Here is a 17615-nt window from a genome sequence, read left to right as displayed (position 1 = left end):
CGGTATGATAGCAAGGTTTTAAGGAAAGGAGATGAAGTCTATCTCAGAATTTGGCAGCTGAGAAAAGGAATTACGACAGAAAGACTGAAGAAAAACTAGCTAGAAAGCCACTAACACACTAACAGAGTGCAGCATAGCATGGAAGAACTGGTTGCAGAAGCTGAAGGAAATACTTCTGTAACCCTGAGGTTGTTATTACCCAGAAAGGCTTGGGAGTGTCCTCCTGAATCATCTCCAATACTATTTTGGGAATCCGATAAGTGACTATTGTTACTTTTTGCCTGAAACAGAGAAGCCTGAGTGTAATTAGGCAGGGGGTGTGTATGCCACCACAAACATGCCTGGGGTGCTTCGTGTTGTGATGGCACGTTTACAATTCTGTAATCTTTATCCTATGTAATTTTAAAGACTGTTTTTAAATGCTAAACACTAAAGAGTACTCTGACTTCCCAAAGCATAAGAAAGGGGTGAAGGATCCATCCCATTTCCTTTCTAGTTGTTGTGGGATGGAAAGAACAGTACCGTTTTTAGTAGTCCAGCTTTTGCACTCCTCCACTGACCCGGTCTGTCTCTGTCCAGAGAAGTCTGAGCTGTTCCCCAACTCGCTGTAGATTCTCTCTCAGGTCTGTTGCAGGTAAGTTGAGGATATGGCTTACTTTTCATGCTTAGCTGCTTCTTTTGTATATGGTTTAAGCTCTTCACCAATCATTTTATTAGGATTAGGAGGACTTCAAAAAAAGTGTTGAATGACAGCTGGGCAGGGAAAAGATAATGGGCAGGGACACCATGAGCTTTCCTGTTTTGAGACTTTAGAAAGGAGTACAAACAAGGACACATTACTGGATTAAAGTTCCCGACTTAAATCATTATTTATAATTAACCTGTTCAGGTAAGTGTACCAAAGAGGACTGATAAATCTGGTTTTCAGTTTCAATCAGCTTTTTGATTAACGTTGTATACCAAGACTTCAGACAGAAGGAGAGAAAGGGAAGTAGGGGAGAAAAGAAAAAAGTGACATGGGACATTTTGGGAAATATAAATGATAATGGCAGGGAATGAGGAGAGAATTGATGTACAGCCATAAATTCTGGGACAGGAGAAAAAAACTAGAGGATAAGTTGATGGGGGAGGAGACAGATCAGAGGAGGCTAAATGGAGGAGTGACTGCAGAGATGATAGGGTGGAAGATGGAAATGATATATAGAGTGCTGGAGGAAGGAGGAGAGTCTGAAAACATGTTTAGTAAGGAAACAAGAGTAAAAGGAAGCACATGTAGAAAGGAAGGCAGAAGGGAAGTCTGGCAACAAGCTGAAGGCTGCAGCTGCAAAAGCCACGCAGGAAGCAATCAACAGGACTCCAAAGGTAGAACAACAGCATTTATACAAATGGATAGATCAGAAAATATCCAGATGAATGAAAATTTCTGGAATATTTTTGTTCCTTTCCTTTCCCTTGTCCTTTCATTTTCAGACTAGCTTTAGAGATGGGGAGACTTCAAACAAAGCAAGGCAAAGAAGCTTATGACATTGGATGTCTCCTGAGCCAGTACCTGTGGGAAGTAGCTTTATAGCTCCTACCACACTGACTCACCTTGGGGTCCTGTTAACCCCCTCTGGGACAGCTTTTATCTTAATGATGAAAGGCCTTGGTAGGCAGGCCACTCGCCATTGACATTTGCTGTAAATGTCTGGGAGGACTTGCCCTAACCTGCTGTTTAAATACAAAATTAATAAGTTGCTTAACAGTTCATCACTGCTATTATAAAGGGATCTAGCAAGCACCCAAAAAGACAGACAGAAAGAAGAAAGAGCACTATTGTTTGACTTAAATTGTTTCTTAGCCAACAAAGTTCTGAACCAAAGCCTGTGGAAATCATTAGAAAGAGTCCTATGAATTTGAACAGCTGTAAATACAGCTGTGATCCTTCATTCTGATCTGTCTCTGTGCTTTATATAAATAAGTATAATAAGCCCAAATCCAAAGGCTTAGTATGAAACTTCTTACCTAGCTTCCAGGGCGTTGTGAGAATAAGCTAGGATTAGATGATGTTTGCAAAGAGCTCTTGCAAATAGCAAAGTCATTCAGTCTTGTTCCCCTGGATTGGCAGCAGGGACCTGATACATTGCCTCAGAGTGCTGGGCTGTAGCAGTGGGTAAAGAGACCAGAGGCAGAGCCTGGCGTTGAAAGGATTTCTCAGAGCTGGTCTTTCTTGCACAATCTAAGTGTGAAAGACTATTATCTTTGGCTCAGGGTTCTTAAAATTCCATATCACTTAAGACAGCTTAGCTACCAAGGAGTTTAAAAGGTCTCTGAAACTTGTTTTTTTCCCTTTGTGGCTGATGAAAGATCAATGGACTCGGAGAGGACTGGTCAGCCTGGGTTGCTATAGGGTTGCTACAGCAACTTGATTTCTCTGTGAAAGGAGCTAACTTAGCAGGCTCTTCTGCAACTCTCCAGTTTTTGGTGGCAAGTGTAGTGAGAGCAGTTCTTCCTCCATACAGGTATGTGACCCTGCTCCTGCACTAAATGCAGTTTCTCAGCACACAGCTGGACATTTTATTAGCTCCATGTGAGGATACTATTGCATTATATTGCTAGGAATATGTCCTTACTGTTAGAATCATTGAAAGCAAAGGCAGATGCCATTCAGCCTTTATTTCTTCTCTGTTTGTAAGTCTAAGGAGAGCTCATTTACTAAAATTTAGGAAGAGTAAATATACTGCTAATCAAATTATTTCACTTGCATGTTAATATACAGCTAACGTGTCACTGTACATTACAATAAAAGATTAATATATTCACATTTTAAACTCTCTGTAACATAAGTACGTATAATCATTTGTGAATAAATATATATATAAAAGTCTATAATATAAAGGGTTATAGAAATAGGAAAATAAGTATGTATAAGAGAAATATCAAGTGTATAGATGATTATGCAACGTGTATACTATAGATGTGTGTTATACTTATAAATGAAATTTTGAAAATGTTGAAGTAATTATTAAAGTACAGTAAAAGCATTTTTGTGTAGATTTGAAATTAGAATTCATGTCCAATAAAGATGCTGATGTAAAATATGTAAAATTCCTTTTGCGATAGTGGTCCTGAGTTCAACAAAGTAAACACAGTATAGTCATGTCAAATCTATTAACTTGTATTATTTTACTTATCTGATTCTCTTTAACAACTGATATAAATACTATGATATTAACACAGTGATTTTTTTTAACTTGGTAAAAATATCCTGTTTGTATAAAGCTGCAGGATGCAGTTGCTTAGTTCGGGAGGTGCTTTTCTGCCCTCAAGTGATATTTCAGAAGCATTTTTATTATGGGAACAGCCAGGAAAATGGTCAGCAATGTAGAGTTTTTTCAGTTAAATTATTATATTTCAGAACAACTTGGTGTGTAACTGATAGTTATATGCATATTTCTGTAATATGGTTTCATCTGAAAAAAGAAAGCCACGTCTTAGAATGAGAAAATTACATAATCTGAGAAGTTCAGGATCTATGTTAGTTTGATTCACTGCTAGTGCATAGAAATCACCAGTAGGACTTTTTCTACTGGTCTATTCTTTGTAGTTGTTAATGTTTCTTAACATACAATAATTCTCCACATATTTTCTTCATTTATAGGACTTAAGCTGCTGCCAAGATATCATTTGTAGCAAGGGTGATTTTATGTATTTAGGTTTTTCTTTTTGTGATCTGGGTTTCATATTTTGGGTGTAAAAATTAAGTAACTTTTCAAGAAAGAAAAATATAAAATATAAAATTTCTTTTTCAACATGCTTACAAGAGTAGCCTGTTAGTACTTAGAATAAAGCAGAGAAAAAGCAGCCTTCCTATAATAAAATGGATTAAGTTTTTGTATAATACTGTAGGTTAAATTAAGCCTAGCTCGGCAGATCCATAGGGAAAGGTTACGAAAGGTGAAAAACTCCATGTTAGTCTGAGCACATTTGTTTGACACAGTCTGAGTATTGCTTTCTGTCTCAGGTAGGTAGGCAAAACCCACACCATATCTCCGCTGCCAGCTGGAGGGGAAAATCTGGTTTTCTGACTGTCTCCATTGGCTCTGTGTTGTGGTGGTGTATTCTCGAGATTCCCCCTCAAGGCAGAATGCTTAATCAGGAATTGCTTTGGCCTGTACTAATTCTCCAGATGAATTTCTATGTTGTCCTCTTATTTAGTAGAAAATGTATGTCTCCCTGGCAGAGTCATGGATATCCTGATCCTATCCAAATGACTGATTGTCATCCTCAAAGTCGGGCAGGGGACTTGTCCCAGAACATGGGATTGGTTAGGTAGAACTTTCCTTTTGTGCTGACCGGATGAAAGACAGGTTTTTCTGGCGGTAGGCTTATGGTTAGGCTTTAATGCCTGGTGTTTGAGTCTGAGCTGAAGTCCTGGGCAAGGTCTGCATGTTGTTCAGACCAAGAATGTCTCTCCAGATCTGGAACATGTCTACTAAATGCAGTTTCTCAGCACGCAGCTGGACATTGTATTAGCTCCATGTGAGAGAAGAAAAGGGTGTCAACTGTCAGACAGGTCTCCACCTCCTGAGAAGTCACCAAAAAGTTGACCAATTCTAAAGCCTACTTCTTTATTCATTTGAAAAATCACTGTAAGTATGTTATTACTCACTACACAGACAAAATCATGGTATAGCTGGCAGGCAGAAGCTAACATAAGGACTACCCAGTCATTTATCAAAGCCACTGCCACCGTCTGTTTGGGATGATTCAGTAAGGTGACTATTATTCTGCCAGCTGTTGCACCAGTGAAGAAGTTTCTAATTACTCCATTATTCTGTGACTTCTGAGTCAAGGAGCAGAGTTTTGCAAGAAGTGGAATATATCCAACTGGGGACAAGATTTATTAAATTTCTCTTGACTTTCATAAGACATCTGCTTTCAAAATTTTTCTCTTCTACCAGTGCAGCCTCCTCTCTATGCCCTCCTTAGGTTTCAGTGAGAAAAGTCTCTAGCATTAATATTCTGACCCAGTCCTTTAGGTAACAGATTTTTATAGCTCTGTGCTCCTTCAGACTCACTCAGAAGACTGAGTTATTATATCACAGTTTCTGTACTGGGCTCAATCCTATGAGGTTCCTTTGTCTCTATGTTCAGAAAGACTCTCACTTGACCTATAACTACTGTAGCTGAAGAGTCCAAGTCTGCTCTGTTCCTTCCTTCCTGTTTTGTGCTTTCTTCACCTGATTCACCTGCTAAAATCACTTGAAAATAATTTTTAAAAGCAGTTTTGGAGACTGAGAAAAGCAGCAGTGTATGCATGCCATTGACAGTGAAGAAGAGCTCAAAATCAATTTTTCTAGGGAAAGAAACAAACAGAAGCAGGTGCTAGATCTTCCATCACCCATTTTGCCTATAAAGGACCTAGCTAGAGTTTACGGACAAGCTCATCACCGGCAGGAGCCAAGTATGTCACACTGTTTCCACTGTACTGCTGCCAAGTTAGCTTGAGCCAATGGTATTTTAGGATGTTTTCCGTATCAGCAGGAACACACACTGAGGATCACAAGGGACAGCACCTTAGCTCCTCACACTTAACAGAACTGGGAGAACTAGTTAGGAGTCCTTAGAGGGTAGTGAAGGAGCTGCAGCCCTTACATGGTGGGTAATCTGATGAAAGCAAAGTATCTCACACCCATTTGGATTGAGTCTTCCAAGCTATTGTGATGGGGGATCAGGTATTACATGCATGTTTGTGAGGATTTTTCTTTAGGTAGCTGAAGACTGTTTGATGTTAGTGTTTGAAGTATGCCACTGGAAAGCCATGAAGTCCAACACATCTGCAGCAGTAATCTGTGATGTGAAGGGGCAAGAAATGATACAACACCTCTGCGATCTTTGCCCAAGCTCTTCATTAAAGTCAGGTGGCACATACTTTGATTTTTTCTCTTTACATTTGCCGGTTGCACATACTTTGATTTTTTCTCTTTTCATTTGCCGGTTGCTTCATAATTTGTTTGCATTTAGTGGAACTTTGTACAGCAGTTGTGATACTGATATGCTGATGAGGGGAGGAGCTGACTTCTACGGGGACTTTAAGTGGAATTGTTCTAGCAGTAACCAGTTAAAATATAGATGTCTAACTTAAGCAAGTCATTTAGGTCCTTTTTAGTTAAGGGAGAGATGTCAATACCTCCAAAGGGTATGATAAATCCTTTCCTAAGGTAAGCATTTAAGGTAGATGAGATGAGCCCCTGGAAATTCTCGCTCTCCACTGAGATGAGAGGAAACCAATTTAGCTTCCTTAGGTCAGATGCCTACTTTTTACTTGGATAAAGTTATCTGCAACAAATATTTGCAGATAACTTTAACCAAGAAAAGTGTCATTGCTCTGAAACTACTTCTTTCTTTTCAGTTAGCTTCTTAGAGATGAGATATTGCAACCAAAACTGAAACAACTGAAATATCTTTGTATTTCTTTCTTTTAAAGTGAAGGGACTATGCCTGTTAGATAACTCTGTTTTCTCCTGTGGCTTTCGGTAAATGAGGTGCTATAAAATACCAATCACAGTGAGAGTAGTTGAGGCAAAGAGGGTGAACACATCACTTAGAAATGTGTTATTAATTCTGTATTATTATTTTTATCATTTTGGTATTATATAATCAAATGCTTTGTAGGCAGTACCTAAAGGTAGGCAATGTTTACGCTAGAGAGGACTCCTACATAACAGAAGTGAAATAAATTGTTGAGGCTGGTGTGGGTGGAAAACTCATGTGCTACTTCTCATGTATTTTGTGATGGGGTGGTACACAGAAGGTTTCCATCTCCACAGGAAATCAAGCTATCTTTCATGAATACAAAAATTCACTCCCTATAAAGGAACACCTCACAGTATCTCAGATAAATGCAGAGGGGAAGAACTGTCATCCAGCTGGTGGCATATTGCACGTTTTCTGCTGTAGGTGATTCACCCTCCTTATTCTCTTCCTCTGTAGAACTAAGTGCACATGACAACACAAAAGCATTGAGCTTGTTTGAGGACAAAAAGCCACTTGTTCTTACTTTTCTTCCTTGTGAATGCTTTAAATCTTTCACTACTGAGCAGAATATAACCCTTCCTGTGCAACTTAATCACTGTGGAGAAGCCAAAGAGGACTGTGGTAGCAAGATGATTTGGGGGATGGAGTGAAGAAGCCACATTATATGGTGCTGATAGGAGAGGCAGGTTAGATAATAAATCTGTGCCTTTACTCACCATAGAAAGGATGTAAACATAATTCCTCACACTTTTATTTAAAAATTGGAAGAGTACTTGAAAGATTATAGAAAGTCACTTTTTGAATGCTGAGAATATTAACCATTACATCATCTGCCCCAGCTCTTTACCATTTCTCTAATGACTAAAATGTTTTTTTTTTGTTGTTATTTTTAATGTCCCCTGAAAAATTCATAGAGGGTGAAAATGTATAAACAGAAGTTTTTTGGAGTGTTCTAACCTGCTGGCTCAGCTCAGCCACATCTGACAAAACGATTAATGCTAAGATTAGTTTTTATGAGTTTCATAATAGGCAGGTGAAGAGAGACCCTGTAACTGCCATGACTGTGCTATGACATGGTGATACTAATTCATGTCTTACTGTATGTCAAAGAATTTGCAGGAGAGAAAATTTATGTGGACATCCCTTAAAATTCAAATTATACAAACCATAACCACATCTCATCTCCTCTGAGGGAAGGGATCTTAACTTAAAAAATTGGGGTGGAGGGGCATTGAGTTTTTAGGAATTTCGTGGCATACATAAAAACAATACTAGTCAGCATTAACTCCCTCTGTGTTGAGAAAGCACCTCTAGGACAGTGATTGCCAAAAGGCCCGACTGTAAGATGCCTGAAAAAACCAGGACTCACATTCATCTCGTCAGTAATTTGTTTATTTCAGGAAATGCATGTGGAATTCATGTGGGCTTAACACCACATTTCTCTTGCTTTACTTCTGTGATTTTCTGTGTCTTCAGCAACCACATGAGCGTCATTTACACTATTTATCTTTCTTGGCAGTTTCTCTTTGTGGCTGTAGTTTTTTGTTGTCACACCACTGTGGACTCTGCAGAAAAACATAACTGTTTAGGGTTTTTTTGCCATCACTCTATCACTCTGTGTCTCTCTGTGTCTCCCGTACAACCTCTGAACTCTGATTTTACTCAGCGAACACAAAAGTATGAAGCTCAAAAACAATTAAGCACTTCTGCTTTTTTAATGAAATAGAGAAATGACTGATACCCAAATGTGCACAGCTTCTCCCTTAGATTCAAATGCTTTTAGCTGGTTTCTGTGGTTGCACCTGGCAGTCCTCATTTCACCACCAAGCCTTGTCTGCCAACAGCGATTTTGCCTATACACGATAATAGAATAGTATGTTACAAAATCAGCTAACCCAGTTCTTCGTGTATATGTAGCAATCCAAGCTTCACTGAGTCTACTGTAATGTCTTGCCATTTACATTTTAGGGTTTCATCAAAAAATGATAGTAGATCTTCCCTTCCCTTATGAACACTGCATATTAAATGCCACACACTGCAGATGGAGAATATGAGCATGCTAGAGAAGATTTGCACAGCCAGAATGTGAATAAGTGGAATTACTTCCTTTTAAAAGAGGCAAGTCAGTAGTGAAGAAGGCCGTGTGACTTGAGAAGAAAGCTAGAGGATTCCTAACAAGATGTTCATCATGAGAGCATCATACAAGGAGATATCTGATAGAAATAATTAATGACAATATTCATAAAACTAGTGCATGGAAGCCATAGTATGGAGGACTTCTTCCTTCCGCAGTTAAACTTTACTCTTTAATCAGAGACATCTGTGTGTATTTATTGCATTTTTCAAGTATATGAAACAGAAGCTAGGCAGGTCCACAACTCTCCCTGGCAGCAAGGCTTGTACAAGGACTGTCCTACAGGCTGCTTCCAAAGGACTGGTTCACTTTCATTCTTGCTTTTGCTATTAGAAGACAAAACATCAGCTTCATTAATCTTTGTCCATCATGGATTTACTTAGCAGAAGTACATTAAAAGAACGTAGCTCCTTCCATAACATCTTAACTTTCAAATAGGACAATGTCAAAAACAGAACATTAAACGATCAGTCAAAACACACTGCAAGTAATGAACATGCGGATCACAATCTACATCCAATATTATACCTTGAAAGTCTGGACTGAAGAAACTTCTGGGAATATTTTTCTGCTTATACACAAACCACTTACAAATCATTTTCTTTTGGTGCTGCCAGAAGTACCTGTTCAAACAATCCATTAATATGATTCACACAGAGGTGAAGATGTATCTTAAAAATATTTCTGCAAAAATTCACCTAACTAATCATTGTCAGTTATTAGTAGACACTGTGTTGAGGTCAACATAAGCGTTAGTGTAAAACTAACTGACCTTTAGCTACATTAAGAGAAAGAAGCACACGGAACTAAGTTCACTGAACTTGCAGAAAACAAGGAAGAGCACTTCATGAGGAAATGTAATCCAATTTGTGGAAAAAATATCTTTAAAAAAATATTCTGACATTTCCTGATTTTTATTACTTGAAAAGCCACTATCACAATGATTAAAGTGTGTTTTGACAGACAATGTCTGCAGTGGTAAGGCATTATTTATATAGCAGGGCATGCTATGTGTCAAAGAATATTTTTAAATGTTCTCTGTTTTAAAGGAGCTGTTAGGAACTGGCTAGTCAGAACTTGCCAGTCTGAACAGTTTTAAAGCAAATGGATATTGGAGAGGAAATGGAACCAAAGGAACCAAATTAGCGAGTTACCCTTTTGTCTCCTCGACCTTTGACTCACTTGGACCAAAACTGGACAAAGACTGCAGCTGCGAAGTATATTACCACGAGATGTAGGTAGTGGCTTTTAGTCAGACTGTAAAAATAGAACCCTCCCCGCCCCAAGCACTAATACAACTTAACTTTTTCTTCCGCCAAAAAGATAAACGGAGAACTGACGTCTCTTGCAATATATAAGTGCCTCCCTCAGAGTGGAGAGGATATGTGCTTGGTGGGGAGATTAGCTGCTTGTCTTCTTGTAACTTGATGCAAGTCATGTGTTAAGTACTTGTACAGTGAGCTGAAAAGTCAGTTGCCCTTATTCAAGGTGAGTCATATGATACAACATTTAAAATGAGAGGATTTTCCTCCAAAATACTTTTAAATTCCATTGGTGGAAAAATCTTGAAAGTATTTATTTGTAATATAAAATAAAATGACAGGATTTTGCAAAGCTCTGTTTTCAAAACAGTTATATTGTATATGTATTAGTGAAATGCTTCTCTACTCTGTTAGTAATGGCATTCTGCGTGCACTGTTGCTGGCCTTCCCAGTTGCACTCTGTCGTTTGATATTTAATGTTCTTGAAACTACAGTTCCTGGAAGCATGTGAATTTGTAAGAAAGGCATCTTTTTAAAGTGATAGCCTTTACCGTTGCAGATAAAAAGCTTGAATCTATAATTCTGAAGTACATCAAATATTAGAAAAAAGAAGACCCTCTTCACTGAAAATGTCTCTCTTAATAATTTCATGATTTTTAATCCCACCTTCTAACCTTGGAGAAACTGACAGTATGTTTTAACAAACACTATATTTTGTAGCTTAAATTCTAATGGGAATTTTCAAAATCCATTTTAGTTTTAACTATACACACTGCTTCTTCCCCATTTAGTTTTCTCTCCTTTGGGACAGCAAACGAGATTCTCTGTCAGAACTAAACTGACAAAAGGTGTTTAAAAATGATTATTAGAGCTGGAGAAATCATCAAGGAAATGCAGATACTATTATTTTTTGTAAGGGCTTGATTTAAATTGACATGTACAAAAATGTAAGTTAATTAGGGAAGAAAAGTTTAATAATATTTTGCATCTTTCCTCCTATTCTGTTGTTTATAAATTGCATTTATGTCTTTTCAGAGATTTGAACAGACTGTTAAAATTCTAACAAGCACTTAAAAATTTTTTTTTAAGTATATACTCAACAATCTAGAATGGGATGAATATTGTTATTAATACTGTGGACAAGTCTAAATTTAAATGATGTCACAGTCTCATATATTATATTTTATTTTGTTATAGTACATTCTATTCTTCCTAGTATAAATAATTATTGCTTGAATATGAATTCCCAGATGCAGCTACATCCTTACTAGTAATTAATATTTTAATCTTCACATTTGAGATTCAGTTGTAATACATAAGTGTAGCTTATTGACTGCTATGTACAATCGAATGTTATCTTGTGAGACAGTGCTTTTCATTGCTGTTGTGTAACGGATAATTTGAATTGCATAAACAGACCTAGACTGTCTAGACTGTTATTGCATTGTGTTCGGTGGGAGAGGGGTGAATATTTTACAATTAATAAAAGGTTGGAATAGGCACGAGTTATTAGCAACAAATTTGTTTCTAGCTGTTTATTGCTAGTGATCATGAGTGACATCTAATCTGCCTAACACAAAAATCCATTGGAACAGCTTGTAGAAACTTAAATGGAAATATTGGAATGTGTATCTATGTTGAATTTGAAAGCTTCAGTACCTAAGCCAAGAAATATAGTCTGACAATACTTAAAAGCCCTGTTTAAACAATCATGGAAAAAATAATTTCCGTTTTCAATTTTGAAATGTGTATTTCCATGCTTTAAAAAAATCTTCAAGAATAAATAGATTTTTCTGTTTATGTTTCAGTTTGAAAAAGGTCACACTGGGAAAAAAATCAACCCCAAATTTGTACTACCCAGAATTTCCTTTCATTGAGAATTCCTACCCCTCCTTAGATTTGCTCCAGTATGTAACAGCAGCCAGATTTTAAAATCCTCTGGTCGCTTAGAGAGAGAGTTGCACAGCACTGTTACACTCACTATGCATTTGTCAAAGTAAACATGCTGATCTGAACACATCTGCAAAGATAGGAGAGTTTGTCCCAGTGACTGCCACTTAAAAACTCTTCAGATCTAATTTGAATTTCCAGCCTGAGTTTGCTTTGAAATTTTGCCATTAGCCATGTTACATATTCATCCAATACATTAAAGAGCCTTTCATAACTTAGAATTTTTATCATTCAGTCAAGTCACTTTTCAGTTTTCTCTTTGAAAAGAGCAATAAGTTGCATGAGAAGTTTGGAAAATGCACCTTGTTTTTTTTCCTAATGTTACCTCTTTGATCAGTTACTATTGCGGTTCAGTGTGAAGGTACCTGGTAACAGATCTGGTCAAGGGGAGAGCGACTAATAAGCCAGAAGTTCAAATGAGGTGCTATTGCTCAAGTGGAGAAGCCAAGTTTACAGCTGCAAAGAGGCTCTTCTCTGTCCAAAGAGCCGCTTCTCAGTCCAGCCCTGGCCAATCACACTGTTTTGCCAAGGCTGGAAACCAGGATGCAGTAACCTCTTCACAGATTTTCCTCATCAAAAATAGTTCTTGGTCAGGTAAGAAAAGGTTACCCAGGGTATGTTCATAAAAAAACCTTGGGAAATGCTGTAGGCTAGTCCTCCCAACAGAGACGGGCACTGAAACAGCTGGGCATGACTTTGGTTATAATAAAGTCAGGAAAGTATGGGTAAAACTTTAGCTAAATCTGGTTTCTTTCTTGGTTTCTTGTATGTGCAGGTAATAGGATTGAAGTGCAGTTTTGATTTAGGAACCACACAAAATCACCTTTTGGCAGGTAGATGGACTGGATGACTTTATGGGGAATGTATTTTTCTACGAGTGCAAGGAGAAGTAGTATTTTAGTCATTCTACTTGTACTTGCAAGTTTCCAAGGAGAAACGATGAAAATACCAACCAGACTTGAACGTACAGAAATAGTCATTAATATCAAGGCACCCAAACTGCTGTTAGTCCAAGACTAGGCAAAAGATGGTTTTCCAGTGCAGGTAAAAGAAGCAGTCTGAGCTCAAGTATGGACGTGATATAATTTTTGTGAATTTGAACTTGCACAAGAGCAGTTAGCCTGCTGACTATGGCACTTTATATGTGTCCATGTGTGTCTTTTTTTTTTTTTAAAAAAAGAACCTCATAACTGCAAATGGCATTTACAAAAATAAAACACATGGCTTTTCCTACACTTGTTTTGCTGTCCAGTTTTAAATCCAAGAACTTTTTTTGGTCTTTAAATCTCACCAACAAACTAGCAATTCAGATTGACCTGTTCTGCTGCAGCTTCCTGTTTTCTTTGGCGCTCTGTGTTTGGCCTTGAAAGCTTAATTAACTCTGCAACTAATGCCTGCTTTGAAAGTGGTTCAGAGATGATCACAATATGTTAATGAACAGAAATTGTTAACAATAAAAAGGACTACGGACCATTGACACCTAAAATAGAAAGCAGCTGATTTCTGTTAGCTGGAGGTCTAAGGCAAATAAGAAACTGGAAATTTCGGTAGGCATGATGAATTTCTGAGCAAGTGTAAATTAAAAATTAGCCAGCTCTTTGCCTCAGTTGTCTCAAACCGGTAACAAATAGGACAAAATATCACTTGGACCATATGTCTCACCATATCTGTCAGCAGTGGTATCATTCTGATTCTCTTGATAACATCTTTTAATAGAAGCCAGATCTTAAGATATGTTAGCCCATATTACCAGCAATTGCTGTATTCCAGTGAATGACTGCCAATTTATTTTTTTTCTGTCCCAAAATATAAAGTGTCATTCCTTCAGAAGGTCAGAATCTAAACCCACTTTAAGAAGTCTGACTTTCTCTGAAGCATTTGGGATTGATGAAACTAAGTGGTGGGATGGGTGGCAGAGAGCAACAATTCAGTTCCTACAAGTAAAATCCAGTCATGCCTTTGCCATGAAGTTGCTGAAATGTTTTATTCCTTCAGTAGTACACTGTAGGCTGACAAATATCTTCTAGATCCAGCAAAGCAGAAGTACAGGTTTCTCGTAGTTGCCTCTCAATAGAGACTGCTGTTCCCACCAAGGTGCTGATGGAGGAGTTTCTAGGAGAAGTCCCTTGGTGGTATGACGCAGAAGCAACCAGGGCAGTCCAGACTATTACTGTAAACTGCTGATTTTGCCTGAAGTGGGAGCCACTGGCATTGTAGACTATGATAAAAGTTGAGGGCTATAACCTCCTTCTTTGGCACAGAAAGATTTTTAAGAAGGTGTTTGCCTCAGGAAGAGTGTTGAATGAATTGGGTCAGTTTGCCCTAATGCAATGGAGCCAAAAACAAAGAACACACATGTATATATAGTAAGTGACTACCTTACCAAATGTCCATACAGCTTCTCTCTCTCTCTCTCTCTCTCTCTCTCTCTCTCTCTCTCTTTTTTTTTTTTTTTTTTGCACTGCCTTTCTAATAAATGGGACTGTTTTTGACATGTTATCTTCTTATCTGCTTCACGTTACGCACTTGGTACTTTGAGCTTTGGAATGTGATTTTTGTTCACTCTCTCCTTATATTAGCAGCTTCTCTCAGGAAGACTGGTTGGTGTACTGGGATCCAGAAGTGAGGAAAAAACTTCAAGGCTTACAGCACGGATATTTTTACACTATCTGCATCCTGACAAAGGAGAGGAATGGGCTGTAACAGAAATTGTGGTCTCCTCACTGGGGCCATCATTGGTGCAGTGCTGGCTATCTTTGGAGGAATTCTGATACCAGTTGGAGATAACATGATAGGCAAAGCAATAAAAAAGGTACAAGTTATTGCTATTTTCATTCTAATGATTTGCGGTTACTGAATAGTCATCATTTCTGAATATTTTGCTAAGTTTCTGTTTCTCTCTCTTTTTTTTTCTTTAAGTCCCTGATCTTTGGAATGCACACAATCCCAAATTAGTCCTGGCAGCTTTTATTCCCTGTGAATCAGGCCACAGCAAAACATTTTTAAAAATTATATTAATTATGTTATTATGCATAGTTGCCTGCTCTCTTTCATGCTTCACATGAGGAGAAGCCAAAATATTGTTTTAAAGCTGAGTTTTCATTAATGTAATTTGAAAGCGATCATTTTTGATTTTAATTATTATTGTGATTCTTATTAGTTTCTTTTTTATCATGATGATCTGCTCATTTCTCTGCATTTTTTCTTATTTTGGGACTTACTTCATGCACTTAAATTTACTTCCTGCAAATACCCTCTCTAACTTCTGATGCAGAATCTAATCCTACAGTTACATGCATTCAGCTCATGTTCAGTGACTATATAATTCAACGCCAAAGTGCACCACAGGATTTGATCGTATGCATCTGCTTGATTCAAAGGCTGTGAAGAATAATTGAAGCAGAGCATTGTAGAACTTGCAGAAAGAGTTTCTTTTGATTTTAGAGTATTTCATCTCTTTGAAATGTCATTTTGTCTTTAATTAAAAATAAATAGTTATTTTTTTTCAAATCCTCAGTGAAAAGGAGTGTATAACTGAGGGCCTAAACCATGGGGTAATCTGGAGTGAAAGACAGTGGAAGCCCTGGGGCATCCACCATGGAGATGTTGGGTCTCCTTGTGGTCACAGTCGCAGCCTGCATGGTGGGCTCCCCTACAGTTAAAAATTTAGAAATCTTGAGGCCTTTGGCTGAGGGTTAGTCCTCCTAATGAGCTATTGTGGAGCTGAAGACCTTGAAAAACTTGGAGGTTTTTTTGGCAGACCACCCTTAACTCGTCAGCTTTTAAAGCCGGATGAATAGCTGGATACATGAACTGTCAGGAAACACTAAACTGTCTGCTGAAGCCCTGCCTAGATTTTAGTATCACTTTGAAAAGAATTGAAACAAACAATTTCTACATAATATTTTGATTTTGACAAAGCAGCAAATGCAGCGAAAAAGTCAATCCATAGGAATGTTCCTGTTCTTAGCATCCTTCCTATTTTTCATGAAATATTCATATTCAGATAAAAAACAAAAATAATTAAATTAAGCACAGAAATGTCTCACTAGATAATAAGTCTCACCTATCTTCAAACATTTTGCAAAAAGACATAGTGTCTGTTTTTGCAAATAATTGTAATTTATTGACACGTTAAGGAAATTGGAGTTTTTTTTTTAAAAAGCACTTAATGTAAAAGACGTGGATCTCCTTACATTAAGTATGTATTTTGAATAAATCCAGAGTGTTCTTTTATGCTTTCAGAATTTTCACAGTAAATAATATGTATTGGTAATGTTACATGTTCGTCTGTTTACTTACGATAATGAGCCTCTTACACAGCATACTTTGCAAATGTCTACATATTGAAATATAGCTGCATGAGTTCTAAGTAGTAAAGTTTTAGGCAGACTAATTTTGTCCTCTACCTCTCCACAATTTTCTTCATTGTGATCATGTTTCAGATGCTTATACGAATTTCGAGGCAGCTTTTTTGATGTATATAAAAAAAGAGAATTTATAGGGGTATTCACATGAATCATGCAAGAGTAAATTTGTAGAGATTTTATTTATTTAAGTAAAAGGATATATTTTTTTCTTAACTACAAGTCAGATTGGGTTATTTCTTTTCTGTGTATCGTAGTGATTATTCAGTGAGACCATGAGACTCAGATAATTCTTTTTCAGAAAAGATATGCGAAGGAACAACCAGCTGAAATATTTGATCCGTTCAGCTGATGCACAAGAAGGACTTAAATCCAACTAATTCTGATATACCTGTGTTGATCGAAGGGCTAGAAAGAAAAACAAGTATTTGTCATTCACGAGGGTTATCTTTAAGATAAATATGTAGCTGATTGCAGAGAAAATGTCTGATGAGTAGAGAAAATACTTTTTTTCCGAAACTTTTCCCCTTTTGGAAATGTCATTTTTTTAAAAGAAAAGTTTGGTAGAAGCAGACCAGTTTCAATGAAAATCTTACTCAGAATTTGCCAAGAATAGAGACTCTCAGAAAGGGAGAAAACCTAATGATTAAGATGTTCCTTCAGATATGGCCCATATACATTTGCATTTTCATTTTGACTGATATGGGGTAAAGCCTGAACTTGGGTCCTCATGAACTATTTATCATTCTTCACACACCACATACACATTTCCTCATGATAAAATTCAGGAAGTCTGTGTTTCACCCATCATTGGGATGAAAAAATATGCTTTTTAGTGAAAAACTGTTTAAGACATCGCCTTTGCAAGCAAAATCATCTGTTTAAACTCTGCACCTTCTAAAACCTGAAAAGAGAGCCCCAGCTGTTCCTCTACCTAAACTATCCCAAAGTAAATTCCTGTTTGCAGAAGTTAACAACAGTGCAGTAAGACCGGGTTTACACTTCTAGAGGCAATGAATTTTGTTATAAAATGTTATTGCTGGATCAGAGAAACAAATGTTGAAAACTTTTCTTCTAGCTGCGTAGATTTAGGACACTTCATCCTATTATAAGTCAAATTATCATAGGTTAATTTCTTACAAAGATTTATTCAAATCACATAATCATTAGTTTATTCTCAAGTACGTTCCATTGAATTTGCTGGTATTTCCCAATAAATTGGAACAGCTTTAGTTTCAAAAAACAATACCATCAATAATTTTTGCAATCTTCTACTAGCAGCAGGAGACTGAGCACTGCTGGTGCTCAAGTACACATCCCTTTGGTGGGCCAAACCCTAGAGGCCCCATTTAATCTTTCTTGCAGTCACTGAGAAATTAGCCT

The 17615-nt window shown here is 37.4% G+C and overlaps 1 protein-coding gene across 8 annotated transcripts in view; it reads left to right on the top strand.

The window, feature by feature from the left end:
• Positions 1–531: 531 nt before the first annotated feature.
• Positions 532–17615, top strand: part of CD36 (CD36 molecule (CD36 blood group)) — a 39153-nt gene continuing 22069 nt past the window's right edge. For 2 of the 8 annotated variants that reach the window (XM_026095043.2, XM_064505071.1), the window contains exons 1-2: positions 9983–10141; positions 14445–14677. In XM_026095043.2, the coding sequence (XP_025950828.1) occupies positions 14558–14677 (120 nt within the window). In that variant the 5' untranslated portion in view covers positions 9983–10141; positions 14445–14557. Of the gene's footprint in view, positions 635–1228; positions 1363–2346; positions 2502–9982; positions 10142–14444; positions 14678–17615 lie in introns of those variants that run through there. The other 6 variants (XM_026095044.2, XM_026095041.2, XM_026095047.2 and 3 more) reach the window with 6 other exon arrangements.

Source organism: Dromaius novaehollandiae, chromosome 1 (assembly GCF_036370855.1).
Source record: "Dromaius novaehollandiae isolate bDroNov1 chromosome 1, bDroNov1.hap1, whole genome shotgun sequence".
Lineage (NCBI taxonomy): Eukaryota > Metazoa > Chordata > Aves > Casuariiformes > Dromaiidae > Dromaius > Dromaius novaehollandiae.
Note: the sequence above shows the minus strand (reverse complement) of the source record. Positions and strands in the feature narration are given on the sequence as shown.